The sequence below is a fragment of the Trichomonas vaginalis genome, chromosome V (assembly GCF_026262505.1).
Source record: "Trichomonas vaginalis G3 chromosome V, whole genome shotgun sequence".
Lineage (NCBI taxonomy): Eukaryota > Parabasalia > Trichomonadida > Trichomonadidae > Trichomonas > Trichomonas vaginalis.
In genome coordinates, this window is record NC_067207.1 from 17,507,400 (window position 1) to 17,526,909 (window position 19,510).

The window sequence follows — 19,510 nt, forward strand, 5'->3', positions numbered from 1 at the left end:
CCACAAGGTGGTGAGGTAGATGAAATGTCATATGACGACAAATATAGACACTTCTCCATGGCAAAGATGAGACAAGTTTTAAATATTTACAATAGCCGTAAACAAAAAGGTTTGGGAAACCACTCCCCGAAGAAATGAAAAACAACCCTGACTTAGAGAAAGACTATATATTTAATAGTTTAGTCAAAAGAGACAAACAAGAAAGAATGCCAGGCTTCAAACTTAAGAAAGGTGACAAAAAAAATAGAAATACCTAAACGCGACCCATATGAAAATACTATTGACTATGACAACAATGGGAACTCGACAGGTACTCACATTCGTGTTCGTAAAAAATAGAAGAAAGTATACAAGAGAATATTATGAAGTTTTAGGCAAACATGGCAAAATGTACAGACTGCAAGCAGAAGATAAAACTACTATTGTCAGACCTCGTTTCAAACTTGTCAAAGTTCAAGGTGGTATACTTTCAAAGACAGTTCCTAACAAATATAAGACAACTCCTGACGAATATGCTAAAGAAGTTGAAAATGACGACTAAGCAATTCTATACCATGCGTAAACTGTCATGTAAGGTGGCATGTATTCTTTACTTTGTCCCGTTGTTTGCGTATATCCTGAAACGAAATGTGTATGGTTTCCTTCTCCCTGAGTGTCACTCCAGTAACAATTTATGGCAAACTTAACGTCGTCTTTAACATCATATCCTTTACCTTTTGTCATTCCTGACCAATCCCAATATCTATGCTTATGCCAACCTGCTTGAGATGTACTTAAATCTATGTAGTGACTGTGTGCAGGTAAATTTTCACCTGAAATCGTTTTACTTCCACCTGTTTCCTTTGAAGAGTTTGCACAATACAAAAACCTGTCGACTATTTGTTCCCATGCACCAACACCAAACATTACTTGAGGACCTCTTGCTTCCATAGATGTATAAATAGAACCTACTGGGTTCATTAAATCAAACATATGAGATATTATAGGATTGTCTCTTTTGAACTTAAAATATAGTGCAACTATTTCTGGTTTCTTCTGGTTTGTGTTAGAATATTTTTTATAATATAATCTTATGTTTTCAGGGTAGGTAAAGTCTTGACTATAATATTTATTTCTGTCATCTTCATAATAGTATACTATTCTCGTTTTTTCTATTGCATTATATCTTTTATATCTATAAAAATCTAAATATAATGTTAGCTTTTGTTCATCTACATGTGGTGTTCTAACGTCATCTCCATAGTCATAATAATATGGTGCTGGAGCTGGGTCAGGCAATGTCATATCTGCCATTTCATAAACTCTTAAATATTTCTTTTGTTCGTCTCCATAGAAGTTTAAGTAGCAGTTGTTGTCTAATGGAACTTTAACTTGTGTACCATCGTTCTTTTTATAGCTTACATACATTTCATTGTTATTTTTCGGAATGAGTTTATACCGTGTACCATTTTCTAAGGACTGTACCAACTGCCATCTAAAATATTTATTTTCTTCATTGACAGAAAGGTCACCAACAATAGTCTCAATATTTTTTGTTCCAACTAAACTTTGGTATATTTCATTGACATATGTTTTATCTGCTTTATTTTCAAGGCTAACGTTTAAGTCTGTTATTTCAGAAGATGTATGTGTATGTCCAACGGCACTTTTCCTGTTTAAGGTTTCTTGTAAGTTTGTAATATTTGCAATGGTATGTGTATGTCCAACGTCACTTTTCCTGTTTAAGGTTTCTTGTAAGTTTGTAATATTTGCAATGGTATGTGTATGTCCAACGTCACTTTTACTGTTTAAGGTTTCTTGTAAGTTTGTAATATTTGCAATGGTATGTGTATGTCCAACGTCACTTTTCCTGTTTAAGGTTTCTTGTAAGTTTGTAATATTTGCAATGGTATGTGTATGAGTCTTTTTAGAATATTCGTTTTCAGCTCTTGTCACTTCACTTGACATTTTATTGTTAACATATGTTTTGTCTGCTAGTTCAGGATGAGTATGTTCTTTCGTTGCATATGTTGCATCTGCTCTTTCTTCTTCTTTTGCTATTGCATCGTCTACATACTCTTTGTCAGCTTTGTTGTCAACATCTGCTTTCAAAAGAAGTTCATCTATAGGTTTCTCGTTTAAAGTTCTTTTTGTTGGATTTATACAAACAGTATGGTTCTTATTGTCTTGAAACAGAAACTCGTCTGTCATTGGGTTTATCGTCAGTTTTAAGTTTCCTTCTTTCAATGACTCAGATATCTTAGAATAGTTTGAAAAGTTTGTTGTGTTCTTATTTAGAGCTTGCAAAATGAGTTGTCGGTTGTGTTTTATTTCTCTCATAGACGCTGTTTCATTTGACATTTTTATTCTAGATAAAATATGCTTTCAATAGAAAAAGAAAATTCAAGAGTTGCTACAACTAAACCATTAGATGAACTTTTTACGAATGTCGGTCAAAAGTTTGAGACAGAGACCGTAAAGCATGAAGGCTATCGTTTTGACTACCCACTAAGATGGCTAAGAGACCCATCCGTCACAAAAGCTATTGGCTTTCGTAGAATGAAGTTCATTTCAGAAGCCATACATGGTTTCCCATTTACGGTCGCTTTTGAAATTCGATACTATAACAAAGAAAAACATACGTATGAGAAATTTGAACAGGGAAAACTTTTACAAGTGAATTTGCTTGTAAACTTAGAAACAACTCTTCAAGCTTTTCAAGAAAAAATAAACGATATCTATCTCGAATATGCAAAACAGTACAACATTGACGAAGGAGAGTACCATCTCGATATTATATATGACAGGAAAAATGCAACTGTTAAAATCAATAGAATAGAAGACCTTGGAGAAGACGTTTATATTTCTACAAAATATAACAACTTGGCATGGTATAGATTTTTGAGGATGTTAAATCAGCCTGCAGAATATCCAGTACACCCGAACTTTTATGAAGTCGAAAACCCTAATGGAACATATGAAAATGTTTTCGACTCAGATGCTATTATAGTTCATGCTTCATTTTCTGGTGCACAAAACTCTTTTTTATGCTTGGCAAATGACTTTTACGAAAAACCTACAAAGCTATACGAACCACCAAGTGGAAGTATTTCAGACTTTCAAGTATGGTTTACTACAGATGGAAGAAAGAGAATAATTCCATTATACCACGCGTTTTACTTAGAACTTAGTTTCATATACAACTACTATCGAACGGTAAAAATATGATTTTTTAATACGGTTGAGGTGTTGGATTTGGTTGCCAACTAGACTGTGGTGCAGGTTCAGGCTGTTGTATAACAGGAGCTTGTTCTTCTGGTTCAGGGTCTTTAGGTATAATACCAACGAACTGACCTACTCTTTTGCCAATATTTTTGACTCCGTTCCAAATTCCTCTTCCGACAGATTTTATTCCATTCCATATACCTCTTCCAACATTTCGAAAGAAGTTTCCTATTCTTCCAAAGAAACCCATTTTACTATATGTAAAAATCTAATGTCCACCTAGTCTCTTACGTTTCCTTCTGAGTTCCATAGCATTCTTTAACTGGAGCTCATACATTCTATTTCTCCTCTGGTAGAAAACATACTCTGGGTCAACTCCTGTGTTCGCGTCATCTGCATAGAGTTGTTTATATCCCACTTCGGGGTTTGTATAAAACTCTTTCCATCTCATATTTGCATACCATGGTGGCAAACCTAACGCAGCGTCATTTGACATGGCAGTTTGCATTTGTACATCTGTTGGCACTTGACCATAGTTTGCCATTGCAGTTTGTATTCTAACTTCATTTGGAATATTCTCTGGGTTTGGTTGTCCAGGTTGCTGTGCATTCGCTAAGTTCTGTGCGTCCATTTAATATTAGATAAAAATATCTCTTACGAGTACATATGCTGAACATTTGCAGGCATTGGTTCATCTTCATATTCTCTATATCTTTCTGCCACGTCAAATAAGTAAATGACACAATGGAAAAAACCTAAAACAAGTAGTCCTATTTCAAACCACATTTACTTACTAGTAAAATTTCTTTGTTATGACACTTTCTCCAGTTTATAGGACCTCTCTCATATTCTATCTTATCGTATCTAAACTCATAGTCATGTATGTCCTCTAACCATCTCATGACACTTTCCAAACCACTTTTATCGGATGTAAAGTAAAAGCATGGATGGTTATGTAAAACGTCTAAAGTTTCTAAAGAGTCTCTCAAAGTCCAGTCTACTTGGTATTGAAAATCCCATGTGTTATAGAACGGCGGGTCCACTATAAAGAAAACATTTTCCTTGTCTTTATATTTTTCATACAACTCTGTCCAATGACATCTCACAAACTCTATACCCTCAATATATTTTTCTATGTTCTCTTTGAAAACATTTGTATAGTTAAGATATAAAACTTTTGACATAAGTGTTTCAATGTCATGAACTCTTATAGCACCACTATATAATAGTCTAGCAGATATACTATCCCAGTCAATATACTCTGCCTTTTTCAAAACCTCTCTGACAGTATTTTTCTTATCTAATGGTATACGTTCCATCTTACCTATAGGTATCTTTTCTTTTAACTCTTTCAATATTTTGTTTGTGTCTGGTATATGTTTGAGACGGTTCATATAGTTGTCGAAGTCATTGCATATAATCTTTGAGTCAGGAAATATTGTATGGCACAAATGAGATATATAGAAACTTCCACCGAACAAGTCTACAAATGTTAGACCATTCGGTAGTTTCTTAAGTTCTCTCAATAGAATATCTTTACATCTACTCTTATTTCCAAAGAAGGGTAACGGTGGTTTTGTAAAATTCATTTTATATATATAATAAAAATGTTTTTTCCTGAAAAGTGACAGAAAAGTGACGGGGGGCTAGAGGGCACGAAGTGCCTGGAAGCCCCACTACCTTTTTTTTTTTTTTTTTTTTTTTTTTAATTTTCATAAAATCTTTTATTAATAAACCATTTGGCACATTTCGGATTTAAAATTAAGATATTTTCTACTTACAATATGATAAATAGAATCCCTTTTGTTTGTAAATAAAGTAATTTTTATTATTTATTGCAATTCTCGATCATTTTGTTTGGCATCATTTTATCTAAGAGATATTGATGCATCGTATAGAAGGCATCATGTTTTGATTACACCAATAATAAATTTCTAGGGATTATAATTTGATAATTCGAGAAATTAAATCTTTTCATCTTCAAATTCTCGACATCAAAATGGGGATATTCAGAATATATTGATACATATGTTATTAGATAAACAAAAACGATCAAATTATAAGTCAATTATTCGCTCAAATGTTGGAAATAAAATTATATTTTTTTTCAATTCTCAAAAAATTAATTAAAGGTAACAGAAATCTTTTCAACGTGTGCCGCTGCAAATGAAACCCAGTACAATGAGCGGAATTAGACAATTCATCCCATTGACGATGTCAAATGCGTAAAAACCCTCAAAATTTTGAGAGAGTAGCACTTTATTCTTTTAATTTTGATTATCATAAAAAGTAAAAACCTTTTCCTTTTTTTTTGATAATCAAATAAAAAATGTGACAAAAAAGATCTAAAAGCCAGATCTAGTAGGTATTACGTTCTTCCGTTGAACCTTCTGCTTTCCGATCTCCTCTTGTATTTTTGTCGTCATTTTTTTTCAAATAAGAATTTCCGTGTCAATGAATTAAAAAAAAGAGTGAAAGAGTAAATAAATCATGGTAAAATTACACTGTTGTTGGTGCAACAAGGTTGTTCCTGAACAGTGCATTGTATTTGTACCTGAACTTAATTGGAATTGGGAAGAATGAGGCATCCCAAGAGAGGATCTTCTCTTCCTTCTGTGCAGGCATAGCATTTTGGTTAATCACAGCTTGTACTGTTGGTTCTGGATGAGTAACCGCGGTTTTGTTGGTATTCTCGTTGAGAGGATTGACTTCTGCGTTGCAATCTCTTACTGTCCACTTTTTAACCTCACTGTGCTCTTTGCGGAAGATTGGAACCTTATCACACAACTCCTCTTCGATTGGGCCACCTTGAGGGTGAGCAATAAATCCAATTTGCTGGAGAGAGCCATTAATAGAGGATTTGCACTTTCCTAGAAGCAAGCGGAATTGCTGAATGTGAATAGCAATTCCATTAGATAAGAAAATGATTCCGCATACTAAACCTCGCTTCCAATCATCGCCATCACCGCGTTCAACGAATTCACGAATGCGTTTCAGGCGTTTGATAAAGGACTCTAAGCGCTCGCCTTTCTTTGACATTTTGATCTCATCGTAAAAACTTGTGCGAAGTTGTACGTATTGATCTAAATCTGAAGGATGAAGCAAATCCCAGTGAGCAGGGAGATTGTCAATCATCGGAAAGTCAATGTCTGAACGTGAGACACCAATAGAACGTCGTGGTGAAGATCTATAATAATCCATCATATTGGAAAAATGAAATAACGATAGCAAAATTTTAAGCCGAATACTTAAATTTTTTGTTTTAAACTGGTGGGTGTAGTATATTATTTATATATACTTTCGAAATATTCACGCGGAAATTGAGAGTCAAGATTTTATGTTTTTTTTAATTAGTTTTTGAGAGGGAGAATAAAAGAAAAATCAAATAGAGAGAAAGATAATTGAAAAATAAATTGGAAAAATATACTAGGAATATAATAATAGGTAATTTTGCGAATTTGAATTGAAAAAATCGTTAGTAATAATCAATTTATATTTTCAAATTTGTTATATAGGTGAATGAATAATACAACATTATTTTTGATATGCAGAATTTAAGAAATATTGAAAAAGCGAATGATTTGGTTGAAATGTCCTTAACAAAAATCATACTAAAACATAAAAATAGAAAGATATCTTTAATGTATTGGAAATAATTTTTGAGAACGATTCAAAAAGCAATTTTACAATGAATTTTGTTTGTTTGGAAATTGGAAATTCTAAATTAATTCCACTTATAATACGAATAAGATGCAAAGTCGATTTCTTGTAAAATTTTAAATAAACGCCCACTTTTTTGGATTTATATAAGACAACATATAATTTGAAACATTATGATTATATAGGTTAAATGCACGTTGAAAGCTTTCAAATGTTGTGAGGTTTGTCATATTGAAATTAATACAGAATTCAATCAGTTTAATCATTATTTATTTCATGATCCCGCAAACCTTACGGTTTATCTCTCAAAAGTATATTCAATTACTTTACATTTCTGACAAATTCAACCTTCCAAGTAATACAATATGTTTTATCATCTTTCGATCATTAAGGGTGCACTGTTCAGGAACAACCTTGTTGCACCAACAACAGTGTAATTTTACCATGATTTATTTACTCTTTCACTCTTTTTTTTAATTCATTGACACGGAAATTCTTATTTGAAAAAAAATGACGACAAAAATACAAGAGGAGATCGGAAAGCAGAAGGTTCAACGGAAGAACGTAATACCTACTAGATCTGGCTTTTAGATCTTTTTTGTCACATTTTTTATTTGATTATCAAAAAAAAAAGGAAAAGGTTTTTACTTTTTATGATAATCAAAATTAAAAGAATAAAGTGCTACTCTCTCAAAATTTTGAGGGTTTTTACGCATTTGACATCGTCAATGGGATGAATTGTCTAATTCCGCTCATTGTACTGGGTTTCATTTGCAGCGGCACACGTTGAAAAGATTTCTGTTACCTTTAATTAATTTTTTGAGAATTGAAAAAAAATATAATTTTATTTCCAACATTTGAGCGAATAATTGACTTATAATTTGATCGTTTTTGTTTATCTAATAACATATGTATCAATATATTCTGAATATCCCCATTTTGATGTCGAGAATTTGAAGATGAAAAGATTTAATTTCTCGAATTATCAAATTATAATCCCTAGAAATTTATTATTGGTGTAATCAAAACATGATGCCTTCTATACGATGCATCAATATCTCTTAGATAAAATGATGCCAAACAAAATGATCGAGAATTGCAATAAATAATAAAAATTACTTTATTTACAAACAAAAGGGATTCTATTTATCATATTGTAAGTAGAAAATATCTTAATTTTAAATCCGAAATGTGCCAAATGGTTTATTAATAAAAGATTTTATGAAAATTCGATATTACAGTATCTGTATATACGTCCGCAATTGTAGTTCATTTTCCAAATTTTTTTCAAAAATCAAAAAATGAAAATCAATTCTACAGAGTTTTTATTTAAAATCATAAAATTCTCATTTTTTTGGAAAAAGCTAAGGGTGCACACGAGAGGATCATGTAAACTTCAGAATTTAGAACCTTATTTTAGGCATTATCTTGGCTACCTATTTAGGCTCGAAAAGCAAAAAATATCAAAAAATACAACTTGACTCCATTATGACCCTTTCATGGAGGTAGTTTTTATCCGCTAGTATTTTCCCTTTGAATCTCTTTACAATTCGAAATCAAATTCAAAACTCAGTAGAAGAAAGGAAGAATCGACTTACTACGGTTGTAATACGAATAAATGCATATATTTAATTATTTTTATTTACATAATAATTGTTTGAAGCTCATATTCCATGAAATTTTTAAATAAAAACATTAAAATGTTGAAAATGTTCATATCTTTTAATAGGGTTTTGGCACTTTATTGAGGAATTACTACATACATAGTCGAACTGAACTTGATATTTTGAAATTTAAATTATTTATCAAAATTAAAATTTAACTTGAAATTTATAATTATTTAAAAAAAAAAAAAAAAAAAAAAAAAAAAAAAAAGGTAGTGGGGCTTCCAGGCACTTCGTGCCCTCTAGCCCCGAAGATGTTTAGAATATGAGAGAGGTCCTATAAACCGGAGAAAGTGTCATATAAACATCTGTCATTTTACTCAGAATTTTCATGAAATTTACACCAAAAATATATTTTAGGGTAGAAGGGTATATCTACCCCGTTTTCTACCCTCTTTTCTACCCTCTTGAATTTTCATGAAATTTACACCAAAAATATATTTTAGGGTAGAAGGGTATATCTACCCCGTTTTCTACCCTCTTTTCTACCCTCTTGAATTTTCATGAAATTTACACCAAAAATATACTACTAGGGTCATTTACGAAGAAATCTCAACAAAGTCTTTACGATGAAGTCTTGACAAAGTCTTTACGAAGAAGTCTCAACAAAGTCTTTACGAAGAAGTCTCAACAAAGTCTTTACGAAGAAGTCTTAACAAAGTCTTTACGATGAAGTCTTGACAAAGTCTTTACGAAGAAGTCTCAACAAAGTCTTTACGAAGAAGTCTCAACAAAGTCTTTACGAAGAAGTCTCAACAAAGTCTTTACGAAGAAGTCTTAACAAAGTCTTTACGAAGAAGTCTTAACAAAGTCTTTACGAAGAAATCTCAACAAAGTCTTTACGATGAAGTCTTGACAAAGTCTTTACGAAGAAGTCTCAACAAAGTCTTTACGAAGAAGTCTTAACAAAGTCTTTACGAAGAAATCTCAACAAAGTCTTTACGAAGAAATCTCAACAAAGTCTTTACGAAGAAATTCATGAAAATTCAAGAGGGTAGAAAAGAGGGTAGAAAACGGGGTAGATATACCCTTCTACCCTAAAATATATTTTTGGGTCATTTACACTCATTTACGAAGAAGTCTCAACAAAGTCTTTACGAAGAAGTCTTAACAAAGTCTTTACGAAGAAGTCTTAACAAAGTCTTTACGAAGAAATCTCAACAAAGTCTTTACGATGAAGTCTTGACAAAGTCTTTACGAAGAAGTCTCAACAAAGTCTTTACGAAGAAGTCTTAACAAAGTCTTTACGAAGAAATCTCAACAAAGTCTTTACGAAGAAATCTCAACAAAGTCTTTACGAAGAAATTCATGAAAATTCAAGAGGGTAGAAAAGAGGGTAGAAAACGGGGTAGATATACCCTTCTACCCTAAAATATATTTTTGGGTCATTTACACTCATTTACGAAGAAGTCTCAACAAAGTCTTTACGAAGAAGTCTTTACAAAACATCTGTCAAAAGCCGCTTTTTAACTTCACTTAAAATGCCACGTAAGCTACGTAAGAATATACGTAAGAGGAAGAGAGCATTGAAACATCCAATAGTAAAACTGACACCACAACAACAGTTGCAACAACAAATGCTGAATGACCCCACTATGTTGCAACAAATGTCAAGCAATCCTATGCTTTTAAACCGAGTTGTTGGTGCACAGAGTGGTGGTTTAAGAGCGGCACTTTTAGCGAAAATGGCAGGCTATGGTGGAGCTGCAGACGGAACAGCCTATAACCCTCAAAGTCAAATGAATTTGAGTTCACTCAAAAATCAAATAACAGATGTCAAAAAAGTCAAACATAGACATACAGAAGCAAATAAGTGAAAACGAAAAGAAACTAGAATATGACAGACACACAAAGAAACTCAATGAGTTAAACGTAGAGAAAAAGAAGAAAGAAGAACAACTGAAAGAACTAAGTACAGAGGAATATGCGAAAAAAGTGTCAGAAAAAGCAGCAGAAGTAGCAAAAATGGAACAAGATGTCATAAATTTGAAAAACCATACTACTCAATATAAAGTACTGAAAGATGAAGAGATAAAACAAAAAGCCCTGAAGACATATATGGATAGCGATGAGTATAAAAAAGAAGTTGAAGCAAATGTAAAGGCAGAAAAACTTTTACAGTTGCAAAACCAAACCGTACAGTATGAAAACTTAGCACAAGAAAGTAAAAATGACGACGCGGCTATGCAAAAGGCAATGAAAAGCGCAGAATATATAAAAGCTAACAATGACTGGTTAGATGCCCAAGCCAACGCCAAAGCAGCCCAGCTTATAGGGTCGATAAGGACAAAAATACAAGCGGATGAAGATAGTTCAAATGAAGCTTTAACAAATGCTGACTTTAAGAACGCCTTCGAAGCTCTTCATAGTAAGGTGAAACTAGTGAACGACTTCTCATCTGGAAAGAAACTGAAGTCTGAAGGTTTCGACAAAGAGTTAAGAGAAGTAGCACAAAATATGACGAAAATAACAGATGCAGCAACGAGACAGGCAGTTCAAAGTGCCTATGACGCCGTTAGAGCAACTGTTGTGAAAAGTCAAGAAAAAGAGTTACAACAGACCAAAACAGACCTAGTAAATGCTTTCTTAAAAACGAAAAGTCAGGTAGGACATTACGCTGCAGATGGAACATATGTGCCAGCTGGTGGAACTTATATACCACCAAACCCTCCAAGAGAAGCACCTGCACCAGGACTACCTAGAACATTTACATCGTCACATGGACACAGACACAGGCATGCACAACAACAACAACAACAACAACAACCAACACAACAACCAACAGTTCAAAATCCAGCACAACCAACAGTTCAAAACCCTGCACAACAACAACCACAAACAGAGCAAGGACATAAAAGAAGTAGAGAACAAGGAAACCAAGAATTCTTAAAAATGCTTAAAGAAGACTATGGTTACCCAGATAGTATTGACTTTAGTGACAGATATAAAGAAGCTATTAGAAAGTTCAAGGATGGAAATACTGACCCGAACCTATTTAGCTTTATGGCTCTGCACCAAAGGGGATATAATTTCAAACCTGGAAAATACAAGCTCGCTAAGGGATATGATTTAATAGCATATCATCCAAATGACATGAACGAATTTACTCCGAGATATTTGATGTCAGAGCTAAATGACAATTTAACTCTCTTCATGAAACGCGTAAAAAATAGAGACGGAACGAAAGAAGAAAGGTTTATGAGTCCGGATGACTTAGAAAGGGAACTTTTTAAAAACGGTCTCGGAATATATGAAATGCCAGCAGATGAGGTACAAGAAACTCCACAGGAAGAAGTTCAGATACAACCAGACATGGAAGAAATAGTTCAGCAACAACAGCTAGAAGAGCCTGAAGGAAACGAACAAGTCCTTCCTTTGGAAACTAACTTCACAGAACTAGATGAAGATTTGGAACAGCCGAAAAATCTTGACCCTCAACAAGAGTATGCGGAGAATATGGAATATTTCCAAGAGTCTAAAAAAAATTCGGCTGACATAGTAGAAGAATATCGAAAAATGTTCGCCGACATACAAAAGACTCCAACACCAGATGAAAATATTCAGCATAGAATGGAAGTACTGAAAGAAAATGTACACAAATACAACAACCCTTTTTACTTACGAGCATTTAACGTTCAATCTTCGGATGAACTCGGTGAAAATAAAAGGTTAAATTTCAAGAAAACATATAGAAATGAAACATTGTTTAAAGTTCATTCAGAACCTAACCAAGATGGAAACAAACCTACTTTTGTTTCTGCAGACGATGGAACTACAATGAGATGGGGTCATAAAGCTAACCCGGATAGGTGGTTCATAAACTTACAACTCAATTCCAAGAAGTTGTAGACGCAATGGAAGTCAATGGTGAACCAGATATAGCTGGTATTTTAAGCGCGGCTTTAATGCCATTGAAAGATATGAAAGATGCAGATATTTTGGACCAGTATGAAATGAACATGGCTGATGGAAATATAACACCTGACGTTCTAGAACATTTATCTCAAAGAACTACACAGAACCATAAAGATGGTATATTTGGTGAAGAGTTTAGAAAGAAAGTTAGGGAGACAGAAGGAAGAGAACCTATTGTACATGACCTTGCAAATGAAAGTTTGCAAAATGTCATAAAAACTTACTTTGCAGACAATGAAATGAGAAGGGATGAATATTTAAGAAAACTCAAATGGACAGTACCAAATGAAATGTTAGTATTGAAAAACATGTTCCTTGACAAAATAAAACCAACTACAGAAATAAATGACGAAAGACTGAAAGATTGGGTAAAAGCTTTCCCATTCACAAAAGATATTGTTGGTAACATGGAAAGAAAACCAGAATGGCTACAAAAACATATATTTGGAAACGAGCATATTCCATATGGACAGGCACTGTTTGAAGAGCTTGAACCGGAAACTCAGGAAAGAGTCATGCAAACAATAAGCGAAGACTCAAATACAACTATGACAAACTCTTTCTAGGATATAGGTTACCTGAGATGGGCGACCAGAGCCAAAAGGCAAAAAGGACATGGGAAATTTGCAACATACTAGATGAACATAATGCAAAGATGCAACAACTTCAAGCAGAGGGCAATGAAGGAAAAAGAAGAGTTAAAAACTCAGTCAGGAAGAAAGTAAAGCTTGGTCCACGTGGGTTCTATTATGACATATAAATCCAACTATTCTATATTTTTACTCATATGAAATGTACGCCGCTCAGAATATAACGCCAACAGTTTTGGATGCCATGAATGGAAATGTTTCCGAATGGTATAACGAATGCGACAATGCCATTAGAAGGTCAGAAATAGTTCCTGGAACTTACGAATATACAACTGCTGTTTCTTATGGAAACGTAGGTGAGTTTGGAGAAGGTTCTTCAACAACAGTAGATATTGCTTGCGACAGGTTTCATATAATTTCTATGACAACTCTTTCTTATACGTGGAACAAGACATTGAAATAAAACCTTCTGCCAAGTTGTCTGACAAGAAAGGTTGCAATGGAATTTTCTATGTCGGATACCAATATGCTCCAGAAGTTTTCATGGGATATAAGATATATTCTAACTCTGACTTAGTTCAAACAGTAACATGGGCAAACTATGAATGGTTCGCTTTGAGAAACTCAGTACAACCACAAGCTAGAGAACAAACAGACCAGTATGCAACTATTGAGAAAATAAGAAGACTTGACCCTAACGTTCCAGGAGTTTATGTTACCTTTCTGGTTCAGATGGAACTGCAGTAACCAAAGTAAAATGAAACTTAGAGTTCCTTTGTCATCTTTCCTCATCTTCAGGTTTTTAAGATACTTGCCAACTGGGCAGGAAAAATTTCTATTGAACTTACTCCAAGCAAAAAATAACTTAGTCATTGCACCAACACAAAGACCCATTCACTCTTACAGACGTAAAGGGAGCAAATCAAACGTCATTCGCCGAATTTTGCAAAGACAAAGTTGACTTAGACTTTGGTTTCTCAAACTCAACACTGAAGTAAACTATTACTTCAATGCTGCTGGAATGCTTGGGACCCAGTTAAGTTCACATGCGAAAAATTTGAATGCAAGAGAATAGAAAGCAGACTTGCAGTCTATATGTTGGACCCAGATATTTCAAATGCTTTAGCTGCCAAATATATTGCAGTTCCACTTATGTTCCCTATACACCAAATATCTGTCAAAGACTTTGCAGGTGAAGTTGGAAACCAAATCCAGGACCGCAGGTGCAAGAACAGATATTGCTTTAACAACTGCAATGAAACATGCAGATACTATGTTTGTACTGTTCAGACGAACTATAAATGACTATTCTTGTTTCTACAACCCCGGTATTAAATATCATATAAACATAGATGGCAAATATTATCCAAGAGAAGAATATTCTACAGTTGAGGATATGAGGTCATACAACTTGACATTAGATGCTATGAACTTTAACAACAACTTCACAACAACCATTAACCCTGAAATGCAAAGTTCTATTATGCCATATGTGAAAGTATGGACCATACAGGAGCTCAAAACACTCAAATATACAAATGGAGACCGTTTCAAACTTTTGGCTTGGCATTCCATTTGCTGACTCAGAAGACTTTATGGGTGGTATTTCAACTGTTGGTACAGTTCAAATACAATATACTGGTGACAGAGACGGTCCAGATGAATTGAAAGCAAAGAAGTTTACAAAACCAATAGCACTTTTCACGGAAGATGCTCTTTTGAAGATTCGTTCGATGAAACCTGCTGGGGCTCCTCAGATTGGATAACGACAGCTTCCATCGAGCAGATTTTGGCAGCAGGTCAGTAAGTTGTTCTTGAACTGACTTCTCTCCGTCAAATATTGACAGTACGCCAGTTTTGACATAGTATTGTATTATAAAATTACCTTTTAGAAATATCGGTCAGTTTTTGTTGTTAATTTTTGTCTGCTTCAAGAACTTTCACCATCTCGGTTATACCAACTTTCTTTGCTTTATGAAAATATTTTGGTTCAGCAAAGACTGCTATTCTATAACATTTTCCATTGTTTGTATAAAGAACTATTCTATCAATGAACTTGTATTGTTTGTGTGTGTAAACTTTGTTCTGCTTCAATTCGAAGAGATACTCAAATACGTCCATCTTTTTATTCTAAGTAAAATGTCATTTCCGAAAAATAGAAGCGTAAGTGTTTCAAAAGGTTTAATGGCGGTGGCAAGATGTGAAGTTAAATTCACCAACTCAAACAAACAGTCAAAGTGTTGTTGTCAATGTCAAAGACAGAGATGTTGAAGTGGGGAAACCATACGAAGACGAAGATGGTATAACAATAGTTCCTGTAAAAGAACAACCATACCTGAAGTTAGCAGAGACTTAAGTTCTGTTGCAGATATTCGAAATGACTACCAACAACTGAAAGACAAACTTAAAACTCAGGAGAAGATTTGTCAAGCTTTAGGTCTAATGTTAAACTTGGTCGAACACAACCCTGTAAAAGTGAACTCATATGTCATCGCACCTCATGAAATTTTGAAAGAACTATTGAAACTTTTGACAGAGGCAGACGATATAAACATCAAAGAAATAGAACCCGACATTGCTTGCTGTGGTGTTTCATATAATGTCATTGACAAGATATACGTTATGAAAGGAGGTGAAACTTGAACTTAAAATATAGTTTCCCAGACGTCATAAAATATTTGACGACCACAACATTTCATTAAAATTTAGTTGCTAAGTAAATGGCAGAAGACATAGTGGTTTATACTATTACGACTAAAAACCCTGAGTCATATAATTCTATAACAACAAACTTACAAAGTCCTCAAGGACGATATTGTAAACTGACCTTAAACACAGATGACGACTAAAGCCTGTTTTGCTCTTTTGACACCAGAAGACTTTTGTTGTTGTGAATGGTAAAAAATACTTCCTTTGAAGATACTTACTTCAGATATACACCAACAGGTTTTGTTGACTTATTTAATACTTTAAGGACGGATGTAACATGTGCTGCAACTAGAGCAGGTTTCATTATGTTTGGATGTCCGACTGAGTTTAGTATAAACGATATGAGCTATAATACAAAACTTATATCTGGTTTTTACTACCAACAGTTTCCTATAACAGAAAAGGTGTCATACAAGGAATGTCTATTCCATTGACTTTAAGTACACCTATTTTATATATTGTTTCAAACTTAGGTTCAAAGTGCTATTCGAATGTCGACAGAAACTACTATGACCAAAAGATACTCATGCGTATAAACAACACTTTCTCTGCTGGTTTGCCTATTGTTCATTTCGAATGCAGAATTTTCAACTTTAGTAACTCAAACACTTTAGCAAATAACTTAACCTTAGTTGACGCAAACTTGTTTCTCTGTAAAACTTTTATGTCCTATGTATTTGTCAATGACGGCAGAAAGTTTCGAATTGGAAGATGCAACTGGTGAAAGTATTGTACTACAAGAACAACTTCAACAACAAATAGCTCAAGAACAACAAATGCAACAATAGCTCAAGAACAACAAATAGCTCAAGAATAAAAAAATATTTTTTTTTATTTTTATAAAAATGTACAGAATAGACGTTTCAGATTTTTATGACTTCCAAGCGTTCAGAAATATGTGTCCATTTAGAGACTATAACAAAGCAGTCGAGAATTTGAAACGTTTAGTCATTTATGTCGACTCTGCCCCAGAATGTTATGTCATGAAAGAATGGGATGTTGTCTTTAACAAACCAAGAGCGACAAAGTTTCAGAACAAGAATGTAGACAGAAACTTAAGAAAATAAAAGTCGTACAAGTTGGTATGAAGATGTTAGATGCTTGGGATATCTTATTGTCAAAGTTAGAAGATTTTTCAGTTCGTGGTATAAAGTTCTATACACCATCTTCCAAACTTCTATTCTATCTTCACTGATATAAATACGAACAAGTAGAATGGAAAGAAAATGTTATAGAAGCTTGGTTAGACCATGTCAAAGAAATTATATGCAATGGAAACGAAAGAGTCTATGAGTATATCTTATGTTGGTTTGCAAACATCTTACAACATCCAAGTGCTAAAAATGAAACTGCTCTCATTATAATTGGAAACAAGGAACTGGTAAGAACACTTTCTTTACAGATATTTTGTGCAAACTGTTAGAGGTATTCGAACCCTAATATGACAAACTTAGAAAACATCTGCGGTAAATTTAACTCTTCAATAGAGAATATGAAACTTATAGTTTAACGAACTTCAAAGTATAGATACACAAAAGTTTTAAACTCAGATGCTTTGAAGAGTCTTATAACAGAAAAGTTGGAGTTGTTGAAAGAAAATATAAAGACAAAGAGTTTGTGAAAATGTTGCAAACTTTCATCATGGTTTCAAACAATGTTGTTCCGATGAAGTTAGAAAGTTCTGACAGAAGATATGTAGTTGTCAGAACGTCAGATTCTCATATGCAAGATACAGAATATTTTGACGACTTAGCAGAAACTTTGAACACCTATTTTACAACCACTTGTTCTCATATTTTATGACATTAGATATTTCTAAGTTCAATCCAAGACAAATTCATATACCGAAGAAAGACAAACATTGTTAGAAGCAAACAAGAGTGTATATGAACTGTTTATAGATGAGACTAAATGACTTTGAGTGTTTAGATGAAAGGTCATTGTACGACTCGTATAAACAATATTGTCAAGAGTATGGTTATATGGCAGCTTCTAAACGTACATTCTTGGCAAAGTCAAAAGTCTTTTAGATGTTCAGAACGGCGTATATACAAAGAAAAATTTTTCTGAGTAAATTTTAAAAAAATTTTTTTATCCGATAGAAAAGATGGAAAATTCATCTCAGTAACAAGTACATGACAGAAGTTAAAGATAAGTAGCCCATTCGCTTATTTGAATGTTTACTTCTACCATTTTGAAAAGTCTACATTTGACAAAGTTTGGAACATCGAACCGTTAAGTTTGCTGTTGTTAGAAAAGTGGTGCAACTTTTGAAGACTTAACATAGAAGGTTTGTTGCAGTCAAAGAAAATTTTGACAGAAGGTTCTCAAAACCTTAAGAAGGCAAAGCATACAAACTTGTTATACCTTATGAACCAAAGAAAGCAGACGACTATGAATATTATGAGTCTAAGATAGTTGAAGTTCAAGGTAAGTTGGGTAAAAAGATTTTAGAGTCTAAGCCAGTGTTTGCTCCTAAAGAGGAAGAGAACATTGACATTGACCCAGAAATGTTCTAAAAATAAAATTTTATTTTTACATGTCATATCTACCTTCTCTGGAACTGGTTCAGGTTCTTTTTTCTCTTCTTCTACTTTCTTTCTTTCTTTTCTCTCTTCTTCTTCTCTCTGTGGAGTTATGTCAAACTTCTCAGAACCATATTTATGTAAAATTCTTTGTCCTTTAATAGCTCATCTATTCTGTTTTCTATTTCATCTTCAAGAACAGCGCATGTGTCTTCTTTGCATTCTAAGAACTTTTGTTGGACTTCAGCTTTCCAATCGGTGTCATCTCTGTCAACAAGTCTGTCATTGACAAATTTTAAGACTGCTCTTTGTAATGTTTTATGGTTCTTGTCATATTCCCAGAAACAGAACTTTAGAACAAATTCCCCTTTCTTGTTTACACTATGTAAGATTTTATGGTCGACAGATGTTTTGCTGTCGAAAAGCTTGTTCGAATATAGATAGCGAAACGCTAGACATTTTCAAAAAGATAAAAATTTTAATTTTTCTAAAAATATGTTAGAAAAAAAGTTTGCTGACATTGACAAGAATTTGAGAATGTTTTAAACAAAACAAAGAGGAAGTTGGAAAATGCTCAGATAAAACCCATACATGACAAGTTCTTATTTGCTCAGAATGGTATAACAGGTCTAATCGCACCACCTGGGTTCGGTAAGACTTTCACTTATCTAAAAATGGCTGCACAACAACAAGAACTAGATGAGAAAGAACCCATTTTATGAGTTAGTTGTCATTTGTAGTACTTCTGGTCAATTCGACCAAACCGTAAATTCGTTCAAAGATATTATAAAAAAGTCTAAGTTAGTATGTATAAAACTCTGAGTTGTTGGATTGGATAAAGAAGTACCAAGAAGAGTTTTGAAGTACAATGCTATAAATGAGTATGTTCAATTCTAAGTTTAAAAGACCCAAATGAGGAAATGCAGAGAATATTAGAGAAGAAACACTTCAGAAACAACAGAAAGAGATAGAATACATTTCGAAGAAATTGCAATCTTACGATTGGAAGACTTACCCTCACAGATGTCTTCTTATCTTAGATGACTTTGCTTCTCATCCTTTGTTAAAGAACAGAGAACAAGACATGTGTCGAATTCTTAGAGAAGCTCAGACACTTTAACATCTCAGTTGTCATTTGTGTACAGACAGCAAAGAGTTTAAGTAAGGATGTTAAAAGAATACTTACTGATATTGTACTTTTCCCTGGATTGTCCGAAGACGATTTCATGGAACTTATGAAAGA

General features: G+C 33.6%; 6 protein-coding genes and 1 pseudogene across 7 annotated transcripts, besides 2 other annotated features; 2 read left to right on the plus strand and 5 right to left on the minus strand.

The window, feature by feature from the left end:
• Nucleotides 1-4,911: part of a mobile genetic element that runs on past the window's edge.
• TVAGG3_0354660 (phage tail repeat-like family) lies at nt 1,021-2,190 on the minus strand (the record flags this gene model as incomplete). Its single annotated transcript, XM_051231238.1, has 1 exon — nt 1,021-2,190. A coding segment is annotated over one exon (1,170 nt), but the record flags the coding sequence as incomplete, so codon positions are not given.
• On the plus strand, nt 2,539-3,207 carry TVAGG3_0354670 (uncharacterized protein; the record flags this gene model as incomplete). The annotated part of the gene is made up of 1 exon (XM_051231239.1): nt 2,539-3,207. One exon carries the CDS (start codon nt 2,539-2,541, stop codon nt 3,205-3,207), a length of 669 nt encoding a protein of 222 aa, XP_051100969.1.
• Nucleotides 3,212-3,454, minus strand: TVAGG3_0354680 (serine threonine-protein phosphatase family; the record flags this gene model as incomplete). Its single annotated transcript, XM_051231240.1, has 1 exon — nt 3,212-3,454. The coding sequence occupies one exon, from the start codon at nt 3,452-3,454 to the stop codon at nt 3,212-3,214; it is 243 nt and encodes an 80-aa protein (XP_051100970.1).
• On the minus strand, nt 3,473-3,835 carry TVAGG3_0354690 (uncharacterized protein; the record flags this gene model as incomplete). The annotated part of the gene is made up of 1 exon (XM_051231241.1): nt 3,473-3,835. The coding sequence occupies one exon, from the start codon at nt 3,833-3,835 to the stop codon at nt 3,473-3,475; it is 363 nt and encodes a 120-aa protein (XP_051100971.1).
• Nucleotides 3,975-4,793, minus strand: TVAGG3_0354700 (phage tail repeat-like family; the record flags this gene model as incomplete). Its single annotated transcript, XM_051231242.1, has 1 exon — nt 3,975-4,793. The coding sequence occupies one exon, from the start codon at nt 4,791-4,793 to the stop codon at nt 3,975-3,977; it is 819 nt and encodes a 272-aa protein (XP_051100972.1).
• Nucleotides 4,912-5,451: 540 nt separating the features above from the next.
• On the minus strand, nt 5,452-6,419 carry TVAGG3_0354710 (transcription-initiator DNA-binding domain ibd family; the record flags this gene model as incomplete). The annotated part of the gene is made up of 1 exon (XM_001322275.2): nt 5,704-6,408. The coding sequence occupies one exon, from the start codon at nt 6,406-6,408 to the stop codon at nt 5,704-5,706; it is 705 nt and encodes a 234-aa protein (XP_001322310.1).
• A 2,290-nt stretch (nt 6,420-8,709) lies between these two features.
• Nucleotides 8,710-19,510: part of a mobile genetic element that runs on past the window's edge.
• Nucleotides 10,019-12,045, plus strand: TVAGG3_0354730 (annotated as a pseudogene). Its single transcript has one exon. A coding segment is annotated over exon 1 (2,027 nt).